The sequence below is a fragment of the Solanum lycopersicum genome, chromosome 1 (genome assembly GCF_036512215.1).
Source record: "Solanum lycopersicum chromosome 1, SLM_r2.1".
Lineage (NCBI taxonomy): Eukaryota > Viridiplantae > Streptophyta > Magnoliopsida > Solanales > Solanaceae > Solanum > Solanum lycopersicum.
Window position 1 is genome coordinate 1,929,833 of NC_090800.1, and position 15,071 is coordinate 1,944,903.

At 27.4% G+C, this 15,071-nt stretch overlaps 2 protein-coding genes across 2 annotated transcripts; both read right to left on the reverse strand.

Moving 5' to 3' along the window:
- Window positions 1-2,761: 2,761 nt before the first annotated feature.
- LOC101266548 (E3 ubiquitin-protein ligase PUB22-like) lies at window positions 2,762-4,444 on the reverse strand. Its single transcript, XM_069291216.1, has one exon. The coding sequence runs from the start codon at window positions 4,198-4,200 to the stop codon at window positions 2,974-2,976; it is 1,227 nt and encodes a 408-aa protein (XP_069147317.1). The 5' UTR covers window positions 4,201-4,444; the 3' UTR covers window positions 2,762-2,973.
- Window positions 4,445-8,150: 3,706 nt separating this feature from the next.
- LOC101267151 (E3 ubiquitin-protein ligase PUB22-like) lies at window positions 8,151-12,914 on the reverse strand. Its single transcript, XM_010317379.3, has one exon. The coding sequence runs from the start codon at window positions 9,540-9,542 to the stop codon at window positions 8,313-8,315; it is 1,230 nt and encodes a 409-aa protein (XP_010315681.2). The 5' UTR covers window positions 9,543-12,914; the 3' UTR covers window positions 8,151-8,312.
- Between the last annotated feature and the right edge of the window lie 2,157 nt (window positions 12,915-15,071).

Consider the following 15,071-nt stretch of genomic DNA (forward strand, 5'->3'; position numbering starts at 1 on the left):
TAGTTATAGTGTGAATGCAATTTATTCGACTTCAAATATTAGCCACATATATGTTTGTATATGAACTTAATTGACTTCTCTAATCAAATATATTAAAGCCATCATTATTTGATAAATTTGACCCTTGGATGGAATATATACTATGTGATTATCTAAACTTGGACCATTTTGGCTTATTTTTGGACTTAATCACACTCCGACGAGTAATTAGCGATGAACAAAATTTCATAATTAAACAATAAAAAGTCTTTTTATTTGATAAATTTGACCCTTGGATGGAGTACATATTATGTGATTATCTAAACTTGGACCATTTTGGCTTATTTTTGGACTTAATCACACTCTGACGAGTAATTCGCGATAAATAAAATTTCATAATTAAACAATAAAAAGTCTTTTTATTGGTTAAACTTTAATTTATACATCTTGACATTTTCTATGATTAGAAGAGAATACATAAAGACCACTATACTTGATTATCAATAAATACATTTAAAATTTGCACAATGTATTTTATGATCCATTTATTTTTTTATATTTTTTTTTTTAAAAAATAAATAGTAAAGTGCCAAGTTTTGAATGAGCACATAAGAATTGACTTAGGTATTACTTCACTTTTTTCTTAGTTCAAATTCCTAATAACACGTAATAAAAAAAATCAACATATATATCATTAATAAAGAATCAGTATATGGAGTCAAAAAGTTATAGTCTTGGCTTATATTCATACTCCCTCTGTTCGAAATTATTTGTTATATTGCGCTTATCGAAAGTTAATTTGACTAATTTTCAAAAGTAAATTGAATCATATTAATTCGATATTTTTTTAAAAAAATTAGATATTTTAAAACTGTATGAAAATTACTATAAATTACAATTTTTTTTACATATTACTATAATAAAAAAATACATGTTAGTCAAAGTTTTTATAGTTTGACTCTAAAATTAAAAATAAATAAAGCAAGTGGGAGATCTTATTAAAGCTCTAAATTGTTTGTTTTCCTTTTGATATATTATAAAGGATTTGAAAATGTATTTTTGAGTTTTAAATGTCTATATATATATAGCTCACATCATAAATAAGTCGATCCAAAACAAATGAGGACAATAAAAGAAAAGTATAATAACAAAAAAGTTTTTTTTACGTCAACACAAATATTTTTTTTCTTTCTCTAAATTAAATTTTACGAATCTTCTTAGTAAGAAAAATAGACTTCACAAATGTGGCTAAAATATAATGAATTAATTTTTTTTAAAAAAAAATTATTTTTAGAGAGACTTGTCAAATTCTATTCCACAATTGCGTCTATATATATTAAATAAAGCAAAAAAGGAGACTTTGTCTCATTAATTAATTGAATTAAATGAATTGAGGTCCAGTCTCTTTTTTATATCCAGCTAATGCCAGTTTTCTTTGCTAGTTGGAAAACAACAACCAAAAAAAAATTAATAATAATAAAAAAAAATTAATAATAATTAATATTATAATATTAATAAAAAATATTATTAATGTATATAAAATAATATAAAATATGTTCTTTCGTAGAGCTATAAAGAAATAACTATTTGATCAAACATAATATAATTTATTCAAAAAATGCAGATCGAAACATTGAAAATATTTATAAATTTAGTACGAATAATTCGTTTCATTTTCAGATCCTAGTGACAGTTTTAAAATTATTCTTTACTTGACTAACTGAACTTTTGAATACACCTACATGAGTGAAATACATCCATAAAATTTTCGTTAAGTTTAGGAGCGTTTCAACACTTCTCTCGACTTTTTATTAGGAGTCTCATGTTCCTACAAGAGTTTGAGACTACTTGCTATGTCATGTGGCAAATCGAAAGTGTATTTAGTTAGTCAAGTAGATGAATATTTTTGAAGGCCGTCAATAATTTAGAAACAAAACTGATAATTTATGCTAAACTTAAAAGTGTTTTCAATACTTCTCTTAATAATATATTCGTATTCATATACTTTCTTGATAAATATCATCAGAGCTAGAAGTCTGAATAAATACTAGGTCGAAAATGGTAACTTTTGTTCAAACATATTTGGTGATGAATGATTTATTAAATATCTATAGATATAACTAGAACTCAATTATATTACCCCTCGTAGATTCAGAATGCATAAAATTAAAATCGTAGATTCAGAATGCATAAAATTAAAATCTTGATTCCGTATATAAAAAGTATGTATTACTTGATAAAATAGAATAAATAGTACTACTAATTTTTAATATGTCATGGCTGGATCCAGTCATATATGGCTAGCTGCTAGGAAAATGAAAAAACTATATAATATAAAAATAATGGAAACCTACCTTTCATGCATGTAGGTATATGGGATTATGGGTGGTCGATTAGGAATACAAAATTAAATATGGAAATTTTATATCAATCATGTAGTGTTAAAGAGATAATTATATTTTATTCCTATTTTTTAAAAAAATTATAATAATTTTTTGAATTTGGTGAAATCTGGAGACATTCCAAAACGTCTCGATATATCACGTTTAGGTTTTGGATATATCACTCATGACTCAACGGGTTTGTATACATTATGTCTCGAACGTCTCAATATATCACCTACGTCCCGATACATCGCGTAAAATGGTGTATCAGACTCAATATATCGCGTAAAGGGATGTATCAAATTGATACGTCGTGCGTAAAGTGATGTATATGTATAGAAAATAGAAGAGAGTATGGTTTTTTTGTAATTTTGTCAAATAAGGGAGATTTTAGAGGATATGTTTACAAATAATATATTGATAGTTTCTTAAATTTGTCAGTAAATTTCAAACTCTCAAACACTTTAATTGAATTACATTGTTGAATATGGAATATGGACAATTTTGTCCTTTTTTTTTCCTTCTATTTTCTCAAAAGAATTAATTATGTGCACAAAAGCCAATTATTATTTCTACCTTTGGCAATTTTTGCTCTTTTTCATCCTAACTCCTAAAATGGATATGAAGATAACAAATTATTAGGTATACAAGGAGAATTCCTCCATGCCTTTGCATGAATTTTGAGAATTTCTCTAGCTCTTTCCTTAGCTTTACTTCCACAATCAACTTGAAGAACCAAACAAAGCTTTGCCACCACACCCAAACTCAACATCTCTTGAACAACACTTGGTGTTGATGAAAACTTTGAGATTGAATGTAAGATCTTGATTGCCCTTTCACTCCCAACTTTCGAAACCCTAAGTATTTTCTTGGACACAATGGCTAATCCTCCGGGATGATTCAATAGCTCAGCTCTTCCTTCTGCACTCTGACAAAGTTGATCTAATAAGATTAGCATCAATTCGCAAACCCTTTTCTCATATGAATCGAGCAGAAGATCAACCAAAACCCTAATTGTTCCTGTTTCTGCTGCTTTCACTCTGTTCCTCCCAAATGGACACACGTTCACTAGCACTTGCAATGATGCTTTCTTGGCCTTTTGAGAGATCTCATCCTTCAAGACTTGAACAACTTGTATGAAGAATTCTTTCTTCAAACTCAAAAGTGGAGTTGGTGTTGATACCTCGAACATGTCTTTCATTAGCATAACCGCGTAAGCCCTAGACTCATAGCTCCCATGTTGCATGACACGTGTCAATGACTCAATAAATTCTCCATTTCCAATCGAGATGAGTGATTTCAATCCATTTTCAGATAATTTGAGTTGATAGAGGATGCTAAGCGCTTCGTCTTTAATACTCATGAAACCCTCTTCGTCTTCAAACACTTCATTTACATTTTTATTAATAATAGAAGCTAAGAACTCCATTGCCCCCGCGGATTCCATGCAACGTTTGTTAGCATCATTCTCAGAAGCAATGGATCTAAGTCTATTGAGAGATTTCATTTGCAATTTAGGCGATTTCGCTTCCTTTAGGAGTTTTATTATTTGTGGTTTGCTAACCGGAGGTTTTGGTGTAGGAAACCTTTCAATACCATGTGACTCATTGAGAGTACACCACGATTGGATAAATCGTCGAAGAGTAACATTTGGGGTCAACTCTATGCATGTAAGAGATTGTTTCGTAGCCGGACAAGTGTTGTTCTTTGCAGTGAATATCCATTTCTCGATGTTTTCCCGATCATATGTCATCCCAGTTGAGATCGTGACAGGATCTTTCATTATCTCTAGAGAAATCGGGCAAATAAAATAAGGGGGTACTTGAATTTCTTCCATTTGTATATTTTGAGAAATTTCAAAATTAATCAAAGAAGGAGAAATCAAGAACAAGAAAATATTTTTTGTTATTTTGTGTAGTTGAAGAAATTGAAGCTTTTTATGGTTATATATATAGTTGAGAATATTGTAAAGAGATTTTCAAAGTCAAAATTAAACACGGCAAATTAAATAGGCCAAGTTACATGTATACGTAGGAAAAAAGTGAACACATTTTGACTTTTTCTAAATATAAAAATAAAAATAATAATAATGTATGTTAGTTTTATTTAATGTATAATAAATAAACTCGTGTTTTATCAGTGTAAAATAAAGACTGCCGACAAAACAACTCACTTTTAATTTTTTATTCACGTTATTAATTTGATTAAATATGAAATTTTAAAATATATTATATATTTAATTTATGTTATTATAAAAAGAAAAAAAAAAGGTAAATATACCTTTAATAAATGATATCCTCCGTTATATTTTTAGAACATCGATGTTTCTGCCGTTCAAAAACTAGAGTATATATGTCCTTCATTCTAACGAAAAACTAAATAGGGACATGTGGCGCAATCTTGTCCGTCGATCTGATATTTAATAAATATTGGGTGGATGGATAAGATCATGACATGTGTATTTCTGTTAAAATAAAAGTTATATATGCTCTACTTTTTGAACGGCGGGGACAATCAATCTCCAAAACTACGACAAAGGATATATGCATGTATAGCAATTAGGATAGTTTAGGGACATATTTGTCCTTTTTTCGTTTAACAAAATAATGTTATCTATGATGACTATATAGAAAACTTTAAGGTTAAATCATTTGAAATATATTAATATTAGTTGTTGTATAATGGTCGAATTGTTCCACTATTAATTCGATGTCTCGTATTTAAGTCTGGGGTATGAAGAAAATCATGTTTGAGAAACACACCCCCAAAATAAAACTAGCAATGCATGATACATATTTAATCGGGGCTCTAATACGGACATCACACACTGAATATGAAACCAAAAGAATCATTTTAAATGTATAAAAAATATTTTTTAATAGAAAATAATTCTGATGAAGGAAGGTTATTGTCTAATTTTCTTTATCAACTCCCATTTATATTAGATTTTATATATATATATATATATATATATATATATATATATATATATATATATATATATATATATATTAGATGGATTAAAAATTTGAAATTCATAGATTTGAACAATATTCTCAAAGTTAACAATAGTATCTCAGTTCAAATTATATAATTATAAGTATTTAATGAATTTTAATAAAAATAAAAGACTTGCCTTTTTATTTATTTCTTACGTATTATTATTTACTTTTTTTAGTAGTGAAAATTTGCATGAAATTTTCGACAGGTTATTTATAGTTCATGTTGCAGTTGGTAGTTAAGACCAGGTTTTAATTGAAGCATTCAAGTCAAACTATTTTTATTTTATTATAATCGGGATATCCAAGTCAGTTTATACGTATCTCAATTAATTTTATAGAACACATGTTATTTTTCATCAGTAATCAATATAAAGTAATTCTGTTCACCAAAATTAGAAATATGAAACGAAATCACCTACTAATAACAAAAATTTGAATTTGATAAAACCTCATAGTGCTTAACTCACTTTATTGATCATTAGATAATATATTTGTGCGGCAATTAAACTTCTTTTTAATGGTGTATATTTCTATTATTATAATAAAATACTATTATAAAAAATAATTAATTTGTAATAAAATATTATCGTAGAGAATGATTTGTTATAGAGAAATCTATATAGTTATAGGTTGATGAATTTAATGAGGGTTAATTATACTGTATTCATTTTTTTCTTTCGACGTATTGAGAAAAATACACTTGTATTTAATTAATAAAAATAATTTTAGTGTTTGACAAACATTATTTTCTTGAAATGATGAATTTCTACGTGTGAAGTATTATATGTTGTTGCATTTGATTTATTATCTTATCATTTACATATATTTTTTCGTACGAATTCATAGTGTTTCTATTCTACAAAGATAGATTTACACGTATCATATTCTACCATGTCATTTTTCGATCCCAGTAAGATTACATTATATATGTTATTTTTGTTGATTTTCAAAAGTAATTGTTTTAATATTCGTCAATTTAAAAATTCAAAATAAAATTAATTGTTTTTTTCTCTATTTTACTCTTGACGGTAATTGTCTTTTTAAGATAATCACATCTTATTATGGGGGTTGATGCCAAAAAAGTATTTAATCAATAGAAAGATCATATCGTAAGATATAAAGAGAGATAAAATAATCAAAATACCTTATAAATATTATCTTTTTGAAAAGTATGTAAAAAATACGATAAATAATTAGAGACGAAGAAATATTAACTTCCAAGTTAATTATTACAAACACTTGAGTTTGACAGATAGCCATCCTTTTCTAAAATAGCCACAAAACAAATGGTACAAGTTGAAATGACTATTTCCATGTCAAATTACCCAATATAATTAATGATGAATTCATTTAATTTGAAAAGTCAACTAAGTTCACACAATTTTATAGTTATTTTTCTAAAGTTTTTTGGAGAATTTATGCGTCATGAAATTAGTGGCTAAATTTTAAAGTCCAATTGGTTACAATATTCAAAGCTTAACCACTTGATGCTTCCCTTCTTTCAATTGATGGACATGTTGCACTCATGTCCACAAATTTTCAAAATATTATCGAAATTAATAGTTGTTTGAAAATTTTCGAAGTTTGAAGCATTATTAAAATTATTTGTTATTGGAAAATATTGAAATATCATGGAAATTCTAGAAGCTTGAAGTATTATCGGAATCAATAGTTATTGAAAAATCACGAAAATTCTTGAAGCTGAAAGCATTATCGAAACTAATAGTTATTAGAAAATAGTGAAAATCCGTGGAAAAATTCTCGAAGCTTGAAGCATTATTGAAATTAGTATAGTTGTTGGAAAACAATGGAAATTTTTGAAGTGTCTATTGACATCGTTCTTCAGAATATTTCACAGAATTTAAATGTATAGCCAATAAACTCTTCTAATATAAAATTAGGAACGCAGAAACTTAAAAGAATATTATTAAATTATATATTCCAACAAAAAAAGGGATCAATAAGTTAATTTTTTTCATTTTTTGTATCTTCTTTACTATAAAAGAAAAACATTTTTATTAGTATATATATATATGGAAAAATCTCATACAATAAATTAGTCAAAAACCTTCAACAGCTAAAGGACTATTATAGCAAATTAAGAAAAATCATTGATAATGAACAAGAATATAATTTTTTTCCAAACAATCGTTAGATCATATTCTATTGAATCTTATTTTTTAATACTCATTCCCTTCATATTTATTTCTCTTGGATTTGGACATACGAAGATCAATTGATTAACAGTCGATTACTTTATCATTGAGCTACCGAGAAATGACAGGAGATTCGATATCATAGAGTTTAATTTCTATTCTTCGTATTTATTGGTGAGCACAACTCTTGCTCGGGTAGGTGGTGATGATTTTCAATAACTTGCTAAATTTCATCATCGGCCGTCACCTACCCTAATGCTTTTGCTCCATTACTTTTCATTTTAGTTCGTTTAATATAGATAATGTTTCTTTCTCTTTTTTTAAAAACTCTTTAATTCTAACTTTTCACATGATATATTTAAGATCACACGATTAAAAGTCATCTTAATACATTCTACACATCTTTAACTTAAAATTACTAACATTAAAAAATCAAAACCAAATAAATAATAAATAAATTGAAACTAATTATCATTTATTCTTATGGTAGGCCACACAAAGAGTGTCAAATAAGGGATGCTAAGGAAGTCTAATAAATTATGGTTGGTTAGGAATTTAATTACTTGATTAAGTATTTCATCTATATTACCTAAACAACATAAAATTAAATAGTAGGACAGGTGAAGATGTATGCATATGAACAATTATATTTCAAGGACAATTTTATCCACATTTCAATTTTCCTAATTTTTTTAAGAAAACAAACTATGTACAAAAATCAATTTACTGTATTTTCTTTCTTGTATTTACTATTCTATCTAACAATTGTTTGTTTCTTTTCATTCTAATTCCTAAAATGGATATGAAGATAATAAATTCATAGGTATACAAGGAGAATTCCTCCATGCCTTTGCATGAAATTTGAGAATTTCTCTAGCTCTTTCCTTAGCTTTACTTCCACAATCAACTTGAAGAACTAAACAAAGCTTTGCTACCACACCCAAACTCAACATCTCTTGAACAACACTTGGTGTTGATGAAAACTTTGAGATTGAATGTAAGATCTTGATTGCCCTTTCACTCCCTACTTTAGAAACCCTAAGTATTTTCTTGGACACAATGGCTAATCCTCCGGGATGATTCAATAGCTCAGCTCTCCCTTCTGCGCTCTGACAAATTTGATCTAGTAAAATTAACATCAATTCACAAACCCTCTTCTCAGATGAATCGAGCAGAAGATCAACCAAAACCCTAATTGCTCCTGCTTCTGCTGCTTTCACTCTGTTCCTACCAAATGGACACGCGTGCACTAGCACTTGCAATGATGCTTTTGTAGCCTTTTGAGAGATCTCATCCCTCAAGACTTGAACAACTTGTGTGAAGAATTCTTGCTTCAAACTCAAAAGTGGAGTTGGTGTGGATACTTCGAACATGTCTTTCATTAACATAACCGCGTAAGCCCTAGACTCATAACTCCCATGTTGCATGACACGTGTCAATGACTCAATGAATTCTCCATTTCCACTCATGATGAGTGACTTCAATCCATTTTCAGATAATTTGAGTTGATAGAGGATGCTAAGTGCTTCGTCTTTAGTACTCATGAAACCCTCTTCTTCTTCAAACACTTCACTCGAATTATTATTAATAATAGAAGCTAAGAACTCCATTGCCCCCGCGGATTCCATGCAACGTTTGTTAGCATCATTCTCAGAAGCAATGGATCTAAGGGTCTTGAGAGATTTCATTTGCATCTTTGGCGATTTCGCTTCTTTTAAGAGCTTTATTATTTGTGGTTTGCTAACCGGAGGCTTTGGTGTAGGGAACCTTTCAATACCATGGGACGCATTGATAGTACACCAAGATTGGATTAATCGTCGAAGAGTAACATTTGGGGTCAACTCTATGCTGGTAATAAGAGATTGTTTCGTAACTGGACATATATTGTTCTTAGCAGAGAATATCCATTTCTCGATATTTTCTCGATCATATGTTATTCCTGTAGAGATCGTGACGGGGTCTTTCATCATCTCTAGTGAAATGGGGCAAATAAAATAAGAAGGTATTTGAATTTCTTCCATTTGTATATTTTGGGAAATTTTCAAGATTTATCAAAGAAGGAGATCAATCTTATAAGAAATTTTGCAAATATGACAAAAAAATTTTAGAGGAATGTTTGATTTGTTGAGACTTTAGATGAGTAGTGAATTTGGTTTGAAAAATTAGAGGATTTGGTTGTGGTATATATATGAGTTGGAGATTGAGCTTTTCAAAGTCAACACGCAAATAGAAGAATAAGACTTTTCAAAGTTTTTTTTTTTTTTTTTTTAAAGATTGTTTACAGCTATAGGCATCATCATATATAATAATACTTCTATTTAAAAATATATATATATATATGATTTTTAATGTAAATATTTTAATTCAGCATGGCATGTTTAAAATTATACGTACAATATAATCACCATAATAATTATTAGTTTATTTCACTTTCATAAATTGTACGCTAAGAGATGAATCCAAAATCAAATTTTATCAGTTATGAATTTTAAGACCGTGAATCTGTGAGCTCTATAATAAGTGAATCTCAATTTTTTTTTCATTTTCAAAATTTAGAACTTTTTATTAAAGGATAATAATATAAGTATACAAAAAAAATGTAAAATCGTTAAAAGCTAGGAATATTAATATGTAATATATGTACATAAAAATTATTTTATTTAATTATATAATGTAATTTTTCGAAAATAGAATCAACATTCTCAAATACATTATTAATTTTTATCGAACGTGTTTGCGCGGGCCAAGTGTGTGTGTGAACGTTAGGGAAAAATATAATATAGTTTTGACTTTCTCTCTCTAGAAAAATAAAATAATAAAAACACATGCATGCGTATATATATCGTGTTTTTATTTATTATACAAAAAAACAAATAATATATTTAGTGAGAGAAAGTGATAACTACTACGTTAGACGTGTTTTACTTTTTTGGGGGGTCCAAATTCCATTTTGGCTGCGCTTTCTAAGTTACTTTTCGAGTTTCGAATTATCACGTGTTTTAATCGATGTAATTTAGCATAATCGACACTTAAAGATGAAGTATTGAAGTTTGAGATATGTCTCTTCTTTTGATTTTGATTGAACGGCTTTAAATTAACCAGTATAAGTGAAGTTTAAGTCCTTCTCTCAAGCTCAATTAAACGGTTATGGTACGAATTTTTCTCAAGTTGAATTCGAGTAAGAACTACTTACAGAAAGTCCTTCTCTCGAGCTCAAGTAAACGGTTATGGTATGAGTTTTTCTTAACTTGAACTCGAGTAAGAACTACTTACTGATAATATAGTATTCGATTGGTCACTATTGAATTGAATAATACGAAATAAGACTCTAGCTGAAATCAAACTCTAGTCTCGCGCAACGTCATACCAGTATTGAAAGGTCGTGGATATTCGAGTCAATAACATAAAAAACAACATTGTTAAAACTTAAAAGTGAGATTCGAACTCGGTTCAACAACCCAAAATTAGAATCATAACCACCCACCCAAGAGTCAATGAATTAGTTAGATCATTTGGTCACTAAGGTGCTTTATGCTAATTTTTTTTTATAAATACCTCTAAATATATATCCCGATACGAGGTTAATTGATGTTCAAGAATTCAGAGGACACCATATGGATCTGTCCGATTTCTGATTAATTTTTTTTTAAGCTTGTACCAACAATATAATGATATATCCTCATGGATATACTATTATATAATTAATTTTATGTTGATTTTTGTCACTTTCTCGATATGTAAATATATTTATAATTAATACATGATTTTTTTCGAAGTTAATTTATAAATATAGGTGACCAAAGAAAGGTCATTGACTTGGGAAAATGATGGATGAGTATGGTATCCACCCATTATTTTTAGTGGATATCCACTCAGCCTAAGATAAGAGTTAATGGTTTAAACATGTGTTTTACATGATTTTTAAATTTTATTATAACTAAATGAACCTTTAGAAATAAAACCTTTGAATTCTTATGAATTTAAAATCACACTTAAAGCACATTTTTAAAAATTGAAACTAAAAAAAGAAAAAAAATAAAACGTCGTCATAAGCCGATTTGAAGGGGTAACATGAATCTAAATTTTAAGGGACTTGTCATTGCACTATCAGTTTCTCTTTGTCATTAAGGAGATTCAAAATATATATTTCTATGGAAATGCATAAAAATATACCTTATATATATCGTATAATTTTTTGTCAAGATTATTCGAGTGAACCCTGAATTCAACGTGAATCGACCCCTGGACTTCGCCTCTATCCTCTTCTTGGAATAACACTAGTAAGATCAATTTTATGTAAATAGTTTTAATTTATTATCATAATTGACTTATTAATGGATTTTTAATTTTGTTCTTGATTTTTTTTAATCTTAAATTTATATGAAAGACAACAATAATTTGTATTGTGACATATTAAGACTAATTGAGAAATAATTTAAAGTTAAGACTAATTGAGAAATTATTTTGAATCTTCCACTATGATCATGATTCATGCATGAGTTGACAATGTAAATTAGGGAGTGATGGCTTTTCCAATTAAAACATTATTCAATTTTGTCATTTCATTAATTTTTTTAAATAAATAAATTGAAAGAAGAAAAATTATAATTAGTTAGTAATCATTTTGTTTAGGCAGTGACAAAATTCAACTAAGTACACACGTGCAAGGGATACTAATTGCGTATGAGATCAAAATACTTAATTTAATTATAAATTAAAATATATAAAATTTATATATTTGAAAGCTATACAAAAAATAATACTACAAATTATATCACTAATAGCTAAAAATATTGAAAATCTTAATATAAAAAATTTAAAAATTGTTTGCCTCCTCAAATGGTAATGCCTTCACATAAAATATGACTAACTAAATGATAGTTTGATAAATAATCTCACCTTAATTAATTTATATCATAATAATGAAAAATTAATATAATTTGATATAAATATCACGCGAAAGTTTTAATCATTCTAAGGTTAGTACTTTTTAATATAATTATTGTTTTAAATTATTTATAATTAATTGCTTATTTAGTACATCCCTTTCAAGCATTTGGAAGACTCGTAAATATAAATAATAATATACTCAGTGTACGTAATTTCATATGTTAAGTTTGAAAAGGATAGAATATACATAGATTATTTTTTTATTTCGTATAAAACGTAGAAATATAATATTAACTTGAAACTATTAACTATAGAAATTCTTAAATTTTTTGATCTTGTATCAGTATCAATTTTTAAACTATACGTGAACACTAAATATTTTGTACATCAATTGTTTTTTAGTGATGGGAACCCATACGTTAGGTTTGTAATTTGAAGTGTTTATGTGGCTATAGTTTGAGATAAGGTAAATGTATTGGTGCCTCATTTGCATATACTTTCTTCGTTCGATTTTATTTGTCCGTTATATTTAAAAATAAATATTTATTTTTATATATTTATAATATAAAAAAATTAAATTATATATTATCCTCATAGATCTAGCACTTATGATAGACATTGACCAAAATTATAATGAAAAAATAATAATTTTATTAGACTTGGCATGTAATATGATAATAATGCATTGACCAAAATAGGAAAAATGTATAAATACCCCCTCAATTTATGCTAGAAATTGCAGAGACACACTTATACTATACTAAGGTCATATTACTCCCTAAACTTATTTTGTAAGTAATTTTCTATCGTTTTTCGACCTACGTGGTACTAGCTTGGAAAAAAAATCAACCAGCGTTGGGCCCATAAAAAAGTGTCACGTAGGCTGAAAAGGGTAGAAAATTATTAATAAAATAAATTTAGGAGCGGTAATAGGACCATAGTATAGTATAAGTGTGTCTCTGCGATTTCGGACATAGGTTGAGGGGGTACTTGTACATTATCCCACCAAAATATATAAAGTTGAAAATAAGGTGGAAAACGTGTGAGTAACGAAATTTTTTTTGAGTGTTCGTTCTTGGTCTACGCAGAACTTGTATGATGAATTAGTGGAATATAAACATTGTTTTGAGCTAGAGTTAGAGTAATTTATGACTTTGTTAGAACTAAATCTGCTAACTACTAAATACAAAATGATTTCTCTATGAAATCAATTTTATGTATATAAAGAAAGAATGATATTGCAAATACCTCTTTATTTATATTATATTTGATAAATCTATTAATATCTCGTCGTCTTTTATAATTATGTTAAGCACAAATAAATTCACTAATATCTATTAAATCGCGGTCATTATGACAGTTTAATGAAAATTCAACAACATATGCAAAGCCCAATTAAAATGCAAAACTAATTATTTTTGGGCCAAAACTCAAATAAAAGATTTTTGGGCCATTGAAATGGGCTTGGGCCCATGATTAGACCTCCTTTCAAATAAGAATCTTCAAAATATATATTTTTCGCGAGTTACGCATCGATATAATTTAAGTCTGTGTATTTATTTTGAGCATTGATCAATCATTTCCTCTTGAAAGACGCCGATTTATGATATTATGTGATCGGGCTCTTTAATTGTGTATCGATCGAAAAGCAGAGCGATATAATCACAAGCTTGATGATTTACCTTTAAGATCGTTATTTCTTATTTGCGGCTAGAAAATTTAAAAAATTATAATATTTTTTTTAATTTTAAAATAAATTAATTTTTTTTTCATTTTTTTAGTAAAAGATATTAAATTTAAAAGGGTAACAATGTTTTTAAAAAGTAAAATTACATAGAAAAATCTCATTCTGATCGAATTCTGACAAATTTTCTGGCCAAAATGATTTTTCGTATATATATACCTCGAGACCAACAAACTAAACCAAGACAAAGTCAAGCTTCATCGAACTTATAAAATAACTTTATTTTATTAAATTAATTAAGAAAACAAAATATTTAATTATTCTGACAAAGCCATGCTATCCTGCACCCCACCTCTTCAAATGAGTTTTTAATTTTAATTTTTGAAAAGCTACCTTAAATTAATCTTTTTAAGATAGTTTTGAAAATGAATTAAATTAATTTTTCTATTAAAAAATATGACAATTAATTTAAAATGACAGAGATTATTATAATCAACATTATATTTGTTTGAAATTCTTAAAGTACTATGCATCTACCTTGAGCCCTACAAATTTATTGAACAACAAATAAAGTCAAGATTGTTTGAATATTACAAAAAATTAAACTAATAGATCTACTAAAAAAAGATTTGAAATTTGGTATATTAGCAATTTATACAATTGGATTCATTTATAGCTTGTAAATTATTTTAACCACTAACATTATTAGATGAGATCAATAGATTATATCAACAAAACTTTATAAAGTTGTTTGGTTATTTACTTAGTAAAAATACAAATATATAATTCTTGATCACCATCAAAGGTTGTAGGATGGTAAGTACTACCTTCCATCTTAATCAAAAATCTCATAATATATATATATATATATATATATATATATATATATATATAAGCCTCCAAAATAGAATCGTCTCTATTGGGGAGCATTTTACATTTTGAGGTGAGATTTGTCTATGTAAAATTCGAATATAGT